The 12320-nt window shown below is 34.9% G+C and overlaps 1 protein-coding gene across 1 annotated transcript in view; it reads left to right on the top strand.

The window, feature by feature from the left end:
- Positions 1-12320, top strand: part of LOC136878796 (facilitated trehalose transporter Tret1) — a 14870-nt gene extending 2550 nt beyond the window's left edge. Inside the window, exons 2-8 of the mRNA XM_067152274.2 lie at positions 762-881; positions 3057-3180; positions 3293-3466; positions 3634-3768; positions 4188-4429; positions 9835-10147; positions 10587-12320. Of these exons, the coding sequence (XP_067008375.2) occupies positions 762-881; positions 3057-3180; positions 3293-3466; positions 3634-3768; positions 4188-4429; positions 9835-10147; positions 10587-10864 (1386 nt within the window). The 3' untranslated portion in view covers positions 10865-12320. The remainder of the gene's footprint in view (positions 1-761; positions 882-3056; positions 3181-3292; positions 3467-3633; positions 3769-4187; positions 4430-9834; positions 10148-10586) is intronic.

Raw genomic sequence — 12320 nt, 5'->3', positions numbered from 1 at the left:
GAAAATGAAAATATCATTTACATGTTTATTTGATTATGTCATATATTATTTTAAGTTACTATTTTGTGATAACACGTTAGTATTCCTCATAAATTTTCGTTAAATTTAGATCGATACAACAATTATCTTTATTCGAAGTAAAGTTATAAGCAGGTAATATTACGAATGTAAGTAAATCTTGGCTCCAATTTTTTGCACAAAATTTCGTAGTTTAGTACAACTTTTCGCATATTGACACGTAACATGAGTGAGAAAACTAAGGAACGGACGGAGACAAATAGATTATAGAAAGTTACGTGATGTTTGTCGCATATTAAATGCATCATTTGTGACAAAAAATGTGGAACTAAAGCTGCTAGTTATGCAGTGTTTATGGTTAGCAGTTCACATAGCAAGAAGTTCAACTTAGACACACTAGTTCAAAGAAACAAATCACACCAAAATGCTCATTTCACCAACAGTTAAAGAGGTATATCATAGATAGCTATGATTCCGAATAATAATAATAATAATAATAATAATAATAATAATAATAATAATAATAGAAACATCACGAGAGGAGGCTATTTTACTGATATATATTTTTCTCGTGGTTGTGTTACTAACGATTACCCACAAAATGAAGGAACTTCTTTGGAGTTCCCTTTGTTCAGGTTTTGTTATTCCGCGAATAGATGTTGTGATACATTATTGACCTGTTTTTAACAACTCCTAAAACGAGAACATGGTTATTTATGTATTTTGAATTCTCTGTGTTTCAGGTATTTGCTTCTGTAGCAGTATCTATAGGCTCAATGGTCGTGGGCTTTTCCTCAGCATACACATCACCAGCCCTAGCATCGATGCGCGAGGAGGGAGTGTTAAACGTTACGATGCAAGAGGTAAGTAAATATTTCGTTGTACTAATTCAGTCTTAACTAAATAATATTTTCACTCCTTACCAACTACTAGAAATTTACTTTCATTCAGGAGTCACCACTAGCTCGTGTAAAATATTCTTCCCTGGGAATATATGTTTATTAAAACAGAAAACAATTTTCCAAAAACTACCAGTGAAATAATCTTAAACAAGATCTTTCACCTGGTCATTAGGCTACACAATAAAGATTATTTTAAGATTGAGAAGTTCATACAGATTTTTTTTTCCAAAAAATGGCAGTGAAATAATCTTAAAGAATATATTTCACCCGTTTATTAGGCTACACAGTAAAGATTATTTTGAGATTGAGAAGTTCATAACTACAAAGTAACAAAAAAAACGTCGACTAAAAACTTTCTGTGCACAACATAAAACACAGCAAGCGAGAAACCCACTCTTTTAATGAATTCAAAGAGCTTAAAAATAGCGCCAGACGTCCTGGAAGTTGGGGACTTTCCGATCCAAACGACGCACATGGTCAATCACGACCAACATTAACTTTGTTTGGCTTCTTGGCCCCATAGCGTCAATCGATGCGACCCTGCCATCAATTCCTATTTACTTGGTATGCAACCCAGCAACGCACACCCAGTCTCGTAATCTGGAACGCGTCACCATCGCTAGGCCAATAAACCGGTCAACTACCAGGTCAAAAAATGCGAACACAAATTTACTTTCGTCAGCCAGGGAGTTAAAATTACGTAAATCATTTATCGATAACGGATAATACACAGCTGTCTCAGTTGTTCGCACTATCGCGCCAGCAGTTTCATACACATAAATGCATCTTAAGTGTGATTTCTATTTATTGTTACAATGCCAATAAGAACCATTATCATAAATTTTGTAAATCAACGTCGAATTGAATGAGCGTGCAGAAAAGGTGTTGCAGCCATACATAACAGCTAATTAGAGGTTAGACATTCAAGTAAGGCAATAGTACTTATTACAGCGTTGATATATGCTTTACACTGACTGGACACTGTTTCAAGGTCGAGGTTGAATGAATAGGAGTCTCTGATCGTATGCCGCATATCAATTGAAGTAATGGAACTGGATTTGAAGAAAGCTATAACATGGTACAGAAATAAAATAAATCTGATAACTTACTTCTACAACATTTTAAAATCACCATTGATAAATCACCATACACTGCAGTAATAATAAAACATTCTCCTCAATTTTTTTCTTCGTTTGCACCCAAAAACGAGAAAATAATATTTAAATTTCCAAAGTAGCAAAGAGCTTAATTACTTTAGTGTGCTTTCTAACTTCAAAAAGTCACAAATGATTCAATAAAATAAAAGTGTATAAAGGGAAAAAATAAAACTTTTATTCCGTGTGCATATCTTTAAATTTTCTTGCAATGAAACTTAGTAATTAATATCCACATTTCCCAGAGGAGACGTTTATTAAAACAGAAATAGTGAAATAAACAAGTTCTTCTTCCTCCTGGATATTACACCCAAAAGATTACAAATATTAACTCAACTAGGTTAAGTATCTGTCAGAGACAGTTTAACATTTGTGGGTCTTTGCTAAAAAATTGTGTTATGAAACATTTATTTTAACTGGCTAGGGGAAAATAGCATTAGGATTTCCCACAAAAAAGAGGGAAAATGGCTCAAATATGAGGGAAAACATAACACTAATTCCTTCCAAGTATCAACTTTCTGAATTTTCCAGGAGACACTGCACATACACTTGTCTAAGTACTTCTGAAGGAATTTCTCAAAACATTTTTAACTAGCTGGTGCTGATATCCATCATCACAGAGATCTGATTGCGGGATGTTCTGGTGTACAATGTATTTTTAAAAAAACAACCAAACATGATAGCAGAAAATTAGACAAAACTGCACAAGAAGTCCAATGTATATTAACAAAACAAAATAATTACATTTTCATCTATAATGGCAAATGTCTCAACACTTTTCCAGTTACAAGCATATATAAATTGATTCTTATTTGTTAAAGAAATAGGCCCAATTTAGAACAAGATACTTTTAAATGTACCATTAAAATCATATTGCATTTGGGACTGTTTAAAATATCAACATTACTGTTCAAAGACATCCTAAATTATAAGCTATTATGAGCTAAACACTTAACAAGGATTCTTCTTCTTTTAAATATAGGAATCTTGGATTGGAAGTCTGATGCCACTTTCTGCATTGGTTGGTGGCATGGCTGGTGGCCCTCTCATTGAGTTGGTGGGTCGGAAAACAACCATCCTCGGGACAGCCATTCCATTTATAATTTGTAAGTGAAACATATTTGACTTCACTGAATTAATGTAACAAAACTGTCAAGATTATATTTATATATTACTATATGTGAAATGAAACTCAAAGGTGTCCTTTTTATTTTCCAGCGTGGCTACTTATAGGACTTGCTCAAAACATTCCAATGATCTATGTTGGCCGAGCTATAGCAGGCTTCTGCGTAGGCATTGCTTCTCTCTGTCTACCAGTTTACATGGGAGAGACTGTTCAAGCTGAAGTACGAGGCATGCTTGGGCTCATCTCGACAACATTTGGAAATCTTGGTAAGGAAAGATATAAATTTGAAATAAACTGAATTCCATCCTATTGGTGTTATTTAATATACCATACCAAGAATATTGAACCAGTCTATTGACTGATGACCCCAACAAAAAACAACCACCATAAAAAAATCAAACTTTATTAAACTCATAAATGTTTTATTTTCCAGGTATTCTAATATGTTTCGTGGTGGGAAAATACATCAACTGGTCCCATCTAGCATTTTTTGGATCACTGATACCTATTCCATTCCTCATCTGTATGTGCTTCATTCCTGAGACTCCAAGATGGTATATATCAAAAGGTAAGCATTTATGTAGTATATTGGAGAAAACTTAGTGTCATAAGGTAGGCTAGGCTTATTGTTGGCCTATTACATGTCTTACTGAACTTCCTTTCTAAATAAAAGAAAGAAAGAAAGAGAAGGAAATCACAGATATGGAACATCAAAATACTGCACATGTTCTATTTAGGAGAAAACATGCCAGGCCAGTAATAAATACAATATTTCTTTTGTATTAACAGCAGAACAATGCTATTCTACCACCCACTTTTCCCCCAGTATAGACTTTTCTTTGCTTAAATTCAAATTACTAAACCAACTTCAAATCTTCTTAAATCCATTTTCATCCTGTATAGTTCTGAAAATGATACATAATACTGTTTATTTTATAATATTGTTTGAAACAGGGAACCTACATAAGCTGTCTTTTGTCTTTCTAGATAAACATAAGGAGGCCCGCAATGCACTCCAGTGGCTCAGAGGAAAGAATACTGATGTAAGTGAAGAACTTGCAGAGATAGAGAAGAACCATATTGAGGCCGAGAAGAACTCTCCCAATTCAATTAAGGAACTCTTCACACAAGGCAACGTCAAACCCATAACGATCTCCATTGGCCTTATGTTCTTCCAGCAGCTCAGTGGTATCAATGCCGTAATCTTCTACACTGTACAGATCTTTGAGGTACGTCGTAAATCATTTCGTATAATAAGCATCTAAGGTGGAGTCAAAATCTTTTGGTTCTTAAGGCAGTATAGACTCTTCTTCACTTCAACTCAAATTACTCTACAACACAGAAGTAGCTGTACTGCTTTTCTTATCTACAGGAGATTATTTCTAGAAATAATTTTATTTTTATAGTTATATCCTCTTGTAAACAAATACCAAAAAAATCCTAATGCTGAAAAGAATATTTAATTAAAATTTAAAAACTGAGATTTTTTCTTTGATCAACACGGAAACGTAGTTGTTAACATTATGAAGAGAAATTTCCACATTCAAAACTAGAGAATTTCCATGATTTAAGACACAGATTTGTAGTTTTTTTTTTTAAGAGCAGCAAATCTGAATATATATCATTTCTCATCACTTACCTTAACATAATATCATAGCAGAGAAAAGAAAATTCTTACCTGAAAATATTTGCTTAATATCAATGGGTTTTGATTCCACTTTGGTTCATTTTGCTGAAATAACTAAGTTATTCCCCATTAGTACAGTAACCTCTGTTGACTACCTGTTTTTGTGATATTAGTAATCATAAAAAATTAGCACATAAATAAAAGCTTGATCAGTTCATTTTGCACTCTCATAAAATTTTCTGGGATCTGGGAACATGATATCGCCCCACATGAATATAACTGTCACTATAATAGTAATAATAATAATAATATCCAACTCCTTGGCTGAATGGTCAGCGTTGAGGCCTTCGGTTCAGAGAGTCCCGGGTTCGATTCTTGGTCGGGTCCGGGATTTTAATCTTGTCTGATTAATTCTTCTGGCTCGGGGATTGGCTGTTTGTGTTTGTCCCAACACTCTCCTCCTGATATTCAGACAACACACTAAGAATCGCCACAAAAACATGCGATAGTGATGACACCCCTCCACATAGAGTTTGCATCAGGAAGGGCATGCGGCCTCAAAACAGGATCAAATACACACGTGCGACACAGTTTGCACCCGCGACCCCACAAGTGTGGGAACAAGCGATATAATAATAATAATAATAATAATAATAATAACAATAATAATAATAATAATGGCATTAATTAGAGCCACCCTGACCGATACAAAATCCAAGGTGAAGTTCCACGGATGTCTCTCGCATTCCTTTGACATCAAAACAGGAGTCCGACAAGGTGATGGGATATCCACGATACTCTTCAACTGTGTTCTTGAAAAGATCATCAGAACCTGGTGGGTGAGATTACAGGAAACCAACTACAGTCCATTGAGAATTGGAACCAAATCCAAGGGGATCGCAACAGACTGCTTAGCATTTGCCGATGATATTGCTGTTCTCTCAAACGACATAGAAACCACTAGAGCTCACGTTGAAATTTTAAAGGAAATTGCCGAACAAACTGGTTTGCAGATATCGTTTGAGAAAACAGCAGTAATGACTAACATCAAAGAGGCTCCACCAAAACTCCATACAAAATACGGGGACATCACCCAAGTAGACAAATTCAAATACCTGGGTGAGATCATCAAGAAAAATGGACTGGACAAAGAAGCACTTCAGGAGCGAGTACACAAACTGGAAATAGCCTACCAAACATCCCGCACAATCTACAACAAAAAATGCCTTTCCCAAAACACCAAGATACGTCCCTATGAAACAGTTCTGAAGCCAGTAGTTCTATATGCAGCCGAAACCCTGTCTCTAAATGCCAACAAAGGACTCCTTGAAGAACTGGAGAAAAGAGAACGCAAAATTGTGAGAGGAATCTTGGGATCAAAGTACAGAAATGGAATCCATCAAAAGATATCCAACAAGGAAGTCTACAGCAAAATAGAGAAAATTACCGACACAATCAGAAAAAGACGGGCACGATTTTATGGTCATCTGAAAAGAATGGACGGAAGAAAATTAACTAAAGAAATCTTTCACTTTTTTGATTCAAACCCCAAAACCACAATTCCCTGGTTTAGAAATACCAAAGAAGACCTGCAAATGCTACATATCTCAGCTGAAGACGCCCTTAACAGAGATCTCTTCCGCAAGAAAATATTGACGAACGGGCTAAACCGAGACGAGCAACCGAAGAGAAGACATGGTGCCCCTTGGACAGAGGAGCGTAAGCAGGCCCACTCACAAAGAATGAGGGAAATTTGGGCTCTAAAGAAGGCCAAGTTCAGTGTCAAATGCAACAAGACTTAACGTGGTCCTTGATGGCCCCAGCGAATTATATAATAATAATAATAATAATAATAATAATAATAATAATAATAATAATAATAATAATAATAATAATGTGCTACGTATTTAATGTTCATCTTACAGGACACTAAAGAGCTGGAGTTTTTTAAAGGGATTATTCAACATGCCAGTGAACCTGCTGACATTAATCTAACTAATCCAATCAGCTATACAGCACTGGACTTTGTAATTGTAAGCATGAGCATAGGAGGTTACCAGCTGTCGATTTGTCAGCAAACTAGAACTCACACAAATTAATGCAAGTTTTGTTCCCCTGAATGAAATGTCAACACCCTGAAACTTGACCAAGTGTCATTATTGAAGCATTTTCAGAGCTCAAGAGATGGAATTTCACTCAGACAGACCTTTCTCCTTCCTTAAGTCTCTAACTTTTGGAACAAAAATCTTATCTTTAAAGCTGGTTATCTCAAATAACAATTGTTGCAGTCTATAATTTAAGGATAAGAGAGATGCTAGTTTACCTATCATTGTGTGCAAAGGATGTTGCTGATATTAGCTTGAGATGGCACAAAGCAGCTCAATGAGTTTCTTTCTGCTCCTCTATTTAGCACAGCATTACATAATCTCTACTGGTCTTACCGAAGCAGAGCATTTTTGGCAGAGACAGAAACTGAATACATGATTTCCTAATAAAAAGAAGAAAATCTCTGACTATACGTCCAAACCAACGGGGTGCAAGGAAAAGTTGTAGCATAATCTTAAAAATGCATGTAAACTAACAAATAAAAGGTGAATAACAAGTGTTTCTGAATAACCATCAACTGGTACTACTGTTGTTTAGGTCATCAGTCCATGGTGTAGCTCTCCTGTGCTAACCTACATCTACTCTAACCTGTTTGATATATTCATACCTTGGTCTACCACTACAGTTCTTACCATCTAGGCTTCCCTCAAAAACTAACTGAAGAAGTCCTGGGTGTCTTAAGATGGGTCCTATCATTCTCTCTTTTCTTCTGGTCAAATTTAGCCAAACAGCTCTCCTCTCACCAGTTCGATTCAGTATCTCTTCATTCACGATTCAATCTACCTATCACACTTTCAGCACTCTTCTGTAACATCACATTTCAAAACCTTCTGTTCCCTTTTTTCTGAGCTAGATATTGACCATGTTTCACTTCCATGCAATCCAATGCTCCAGACAAAAGTCTTCAAAAACATCCTATTCCTATATCAATGTTTGAAGTGAGCAAATTTCTTTTCTTAAGGCGACATTCCAAAGATGAAAAGATATTTTTACCTAATGCATGGATTTTTACGAAACTTTGTGGGAATGTCACCTACATAAAAGTAGAGATTTCACGAACATTTCTTTCATATACAATTAGTAGTTTTCCAAAATAAATTTTTGTTTCTGAAATTTTCAATTCCATTTTTTTCATGAAATTATATAACATGTTAATGTAAATTCATAATTAGGTAGATAATACTTCTTTTAAAAGCACTATGTATCATTTTTTCTCTACATAATTTATATAAGGAGATATATTGTACTAAAGTTTGTGTAATTTTCCGTTCTAAAATTTTCGACTTAAAAATACCTACTACTTAAAAATATTTGCAATCGAAAATTCCATATGCAGGTTTCTTAATATAGCTGTGATACATATACCATACAGCCCGCCTGGTGGCCATGATCGTTAAGGCGCTGAAGTCTAAAAACGGTCTAACACCGAGGTTAGCCGGTTCGAGTCCCGTTGGTCGAAAAAAAATTCACCATCAGAATGTTGGCCGGCAGGGTAGGGGAGGTGGTGGTATACAATTTCTAATCACTAGATTGCGTGCCAAAAGCCTGGATTAAATTCCAAACCTCTCCGCAGTGCTCATATGGAGTGAGGGCATATGACGCTGTTGATGGTGATTCGTCCGTCGGATGGGGACGTTAAGCCTTGAGCAGACCCCTTGGTGCTATTCGAAAAAAATTTCACCATCAGAATGTTCGACAGGAGTAGGCTATGTGCTGGCACCAGGTTTCACCCTCTCCCTACTATCGTATATCACGTCATTCATTTCATCTCTCATTAACTCCTCTGATGAGGTTGACATCAGGAAGGGCATCCGGTCATTAAAAAAAACCGCCACGACAAATTCATCTCACCTCATACCCGACCCCATAGGGAAACGGGACAACGGTTGGACAAACATATACCATACAAATTTTGTTACATTTGGCAGAATATTATGGGAGAAAATGGAATTTAAATGTAAAATTACAATTGGCAAACAAAGCATTATTACAGTGATAAATTGTTTGAATTTGGCAGAATAACTTCGTGACAAGACTCAATCCTTTTGATTTCATTCATTAAAAAATTCCAAAAAGATGACCAAAATATTGATTTTTATCTTCAGAGTGTCGCCTTAAGAAAGGCCTTCTTGCTCGTGCTAGTCCTCCTTCCTTCTGCCATCATTAATTATCCTACTACCTAAGTAACAATATTCATCCATTTTCCTTTAAGATTTCATTTCCTAATTTAATATTTCCTGCATCACCTGACCTTGTTTGACTGCACTTCATTACTTTTGTTTCAGATTTCTTTATTTTCATCCTGTACTCTTTCTCAAAGACTCTCTCCATATCATTCAGCAATTTCTCCAAATCTTCTGCAGACTCAGATAAAAAGGCAATATCATTGGCAAATCTCCGAGTTCCGATTTCCTCCCCTTGGATTGTGATTCCCTTTCCAAATTCCTGGTATTGTGGACAATTTCTCTGCTGTCAGCAATTCATAAAGACACTAGAATTGGTAAAAGAAACAAAGGTACTGGGAAACTCATAGTGTGAATTTACATTTTGATGTCCACAATCCATGGTGGTTAGAGAGCTCAGTTTCTTATCATGGGATAAGCTATTTTTTTCTTTTTTTTTTCTTCTTCCAGTAATTAACTATAAGTTCATAAGAACCCTAGAAGGAGAGGGGATGGTCATGGAAAGTTTGGCAGGTGTCTCACAGACATATGATATCAGTTGAGGGTTAAGAGTACTATACATAATTTAGTTCAAAGAGCACTTTGAAGAGCTGAATATATATATATATATATATATTTTTTTTTTTTAATAAAAAATTTTTTTCTATTTAAAGACTATTTTGTTCTACTGAAACATTAAGCCCCAATTTCTAAATGAGGCATATCTTCCTTCCAACAGGATGCAGGCAGTACAATTGATGGAAATCTCTCAACTATCATAGTTGGTATTGTCAACCTGGGATCCACCTTCTTGGCCACTGCACTGATTGACAGACTAGGCCGCAAACTGCTACTTTACATCTCAGCAGTATCGATGATCATCTCCCTCACTATTCTTGGCATCTTCTTCTATCTTCGTACCTTGGAGGATCCATTCATCGATGTGAGCAGCTACGGTTGGGTGCCTCTGGTTAGTTTTGTGGTCTTTGTGATTGGCTTCTCACTTGGTTATGGACCTGTTCCATGGTTGATGATGGGCGAAATTTTGCCAGGTAAGAACACTTCACATTTACACAAACTTTATTGGGCAAGTAAACTGTAAGGTTATTTGACAACTTTCCTTTGGAATTTACTGAATGTAACTTAAGTTAGATAATTCAAACTACCCATTAGCCTAAGCAAGAATATGATAGAAAGATACTCTGAAGAGTAGAACTAAAAAATTATATATCTATATCTATGATATTTTCAGTTTATATTGGGGATCAAAAAAGAGGCCAGGTTAAACCGAACAGTGGCTTGTTATATGTTCAACAGGATGTATATCTAGGACTCTCTCCACATAAAATTATGTTCTCATTTACAACAGACCAAGTGTAAAGAAATAAACAATAATTTTGAAGTATTTGAGCTAATTAATATTTGCAATTCTTAAATAATGATTAAAAATAATGGTTCTCCTAAACTAGATTTTCAATTTTATGTTTACAGCAAGAATCAGGGGTCCAGCAGCATCACTTGCCACGTCTTTCAATTGGGCATGCACATTCATCGTCACCAAGACTTTTGCCGATCTTCTTGAAACTCTTGGACCACATGGTGCTTTCTGGTTGTTTGGATCAGTATGTTTCATAAGTTTATTCTTCGTCTTCTTCTGTGTACCAGAAACACAAGGCAAGAGTCTTGAAGACATTGAGAAGAGATTCAAAGGACCAGTGAGAAGAATGAGTTCTCTAGCCAACATTAAGCCAATGCCAATGGCTGTTTAACATAAAAGGATAAGAATCCTAGGATTCAAACCTTATCATATTGTATACCGATCAGTTTTTTGATCGAAAACACATGGAGATGATTACGACCACCAAGTTTATAATAAACTCTTTAAAGAAACCAAATAACCTGTGTGGTCGTATTAATTCCGTTCCTTAACTGTGAATTTTATGTATCCTCTAAGAGGATGATTTACACATTCTTGTTATTCCTCACATTATCATTATTTATAAAATAATTCTGTGAAATAACTAAATATTCTTCCTACCTGTAAATAAAATAACATAGCCAAAGTGGACTTAGTTATAACAACAGAGTAGATATGTTATAGCAAAGACCAAAAAAGCTTCCATTATACCAAATGTATTGTATAGTTACATATTTTTATTATTTTTTAAGTTGTTGTTGTTATTATCATTATTATTTTCCTTTTACTTCCAACTAAAGAGAGCTTTAGTAATTTTAGAAGGAAACAGAATAGTGACTGTACAATTGCTCAGAAATAAAAACAGAGTAATTAATTAAAACAATGCTTTAGGTAGTAATGGAATGTAGGTACAGAAGCTTTAGAAGAAGTCTGAAAACACACTGATATTTGCAGAGGTAATTTGCTTTACATGTAACTTTCTGTCGTTTTTCAAAAAGGTGCTTGAGATTCTTTACAGATAAAGTACAAGAAGCTTTGTGTAGATCTATAAGTCAATAAGTGATATTTTAGTATACTTTCTAGAAACCGAGAGTAGACGAATCTCGTATATATTCTATTTATTATATTTAAGAGAGAAAACAATGATGATATTCATCACTATAACTGATACAACTAAGAGTTATATAGAGGCAGGTACATTCCCAGCTGAGACAAAAAGAATTTACATATCTACTGTTTTATTTTTATAGAAATATTATATGTGATGTTTCATAAAGAAAGACATGTTAAATGTGGTAAAGTTAAGATGTGTATGAGAGAAAGAGAGAGAGAGTGTGTGTGCATTAGTGTGTGACTGATATGTGTTTGTAGACACACACATGAGTGTTGGAATGTGCAGAATTTCCTTCCATAAGAGCGATGATTTCATCAACTTTCAGCAGTGGCTTAGTATATGTTTGCCATAGTAGATGGGATGATTTTTAAGGCGTTACAAAAATGAGTTCAACTGTTAATTAGCAAAAATTATACATTAAATCAAACCTAATTAGTCAACACAATATCAATGCATTCAGAATATGGATTGATAATATCATTTAACTAAGCCACTGAACTGAACTAGAATAATATTGTGATATTTTTTTAATACAAGAAACATTCCATCACAAAGGTATCCTTCTGTGAGTTTACAAATTACATTACAACAATCTTGTTGTTAATAACTGATGAGTAGTACCTACTCTCTATGTAACAAAAGAGATATATGCATTATTACAAAAAATGAAATACAATTTATTTTACTAAACTAA

The sequence above is a fragment of the Anabrus simplex genome, chromosome 8, assembly GCF_040414725.1.
Source record: "Anabrus simplex isolate iqAnaSimp1 chromosome 8, ASM4041472v1, whole genome shotgun sequence".
Classification (NCBI taxonomy): Eukaryota; Metazoa; Arthropoda; class Insecta; order Orthoptera; family Tettigoniidae; genus Anabrus; species Anabrus simplex.
This window is presented reverse-complemented; position numbering and strand designations above follow the sequence as displayed.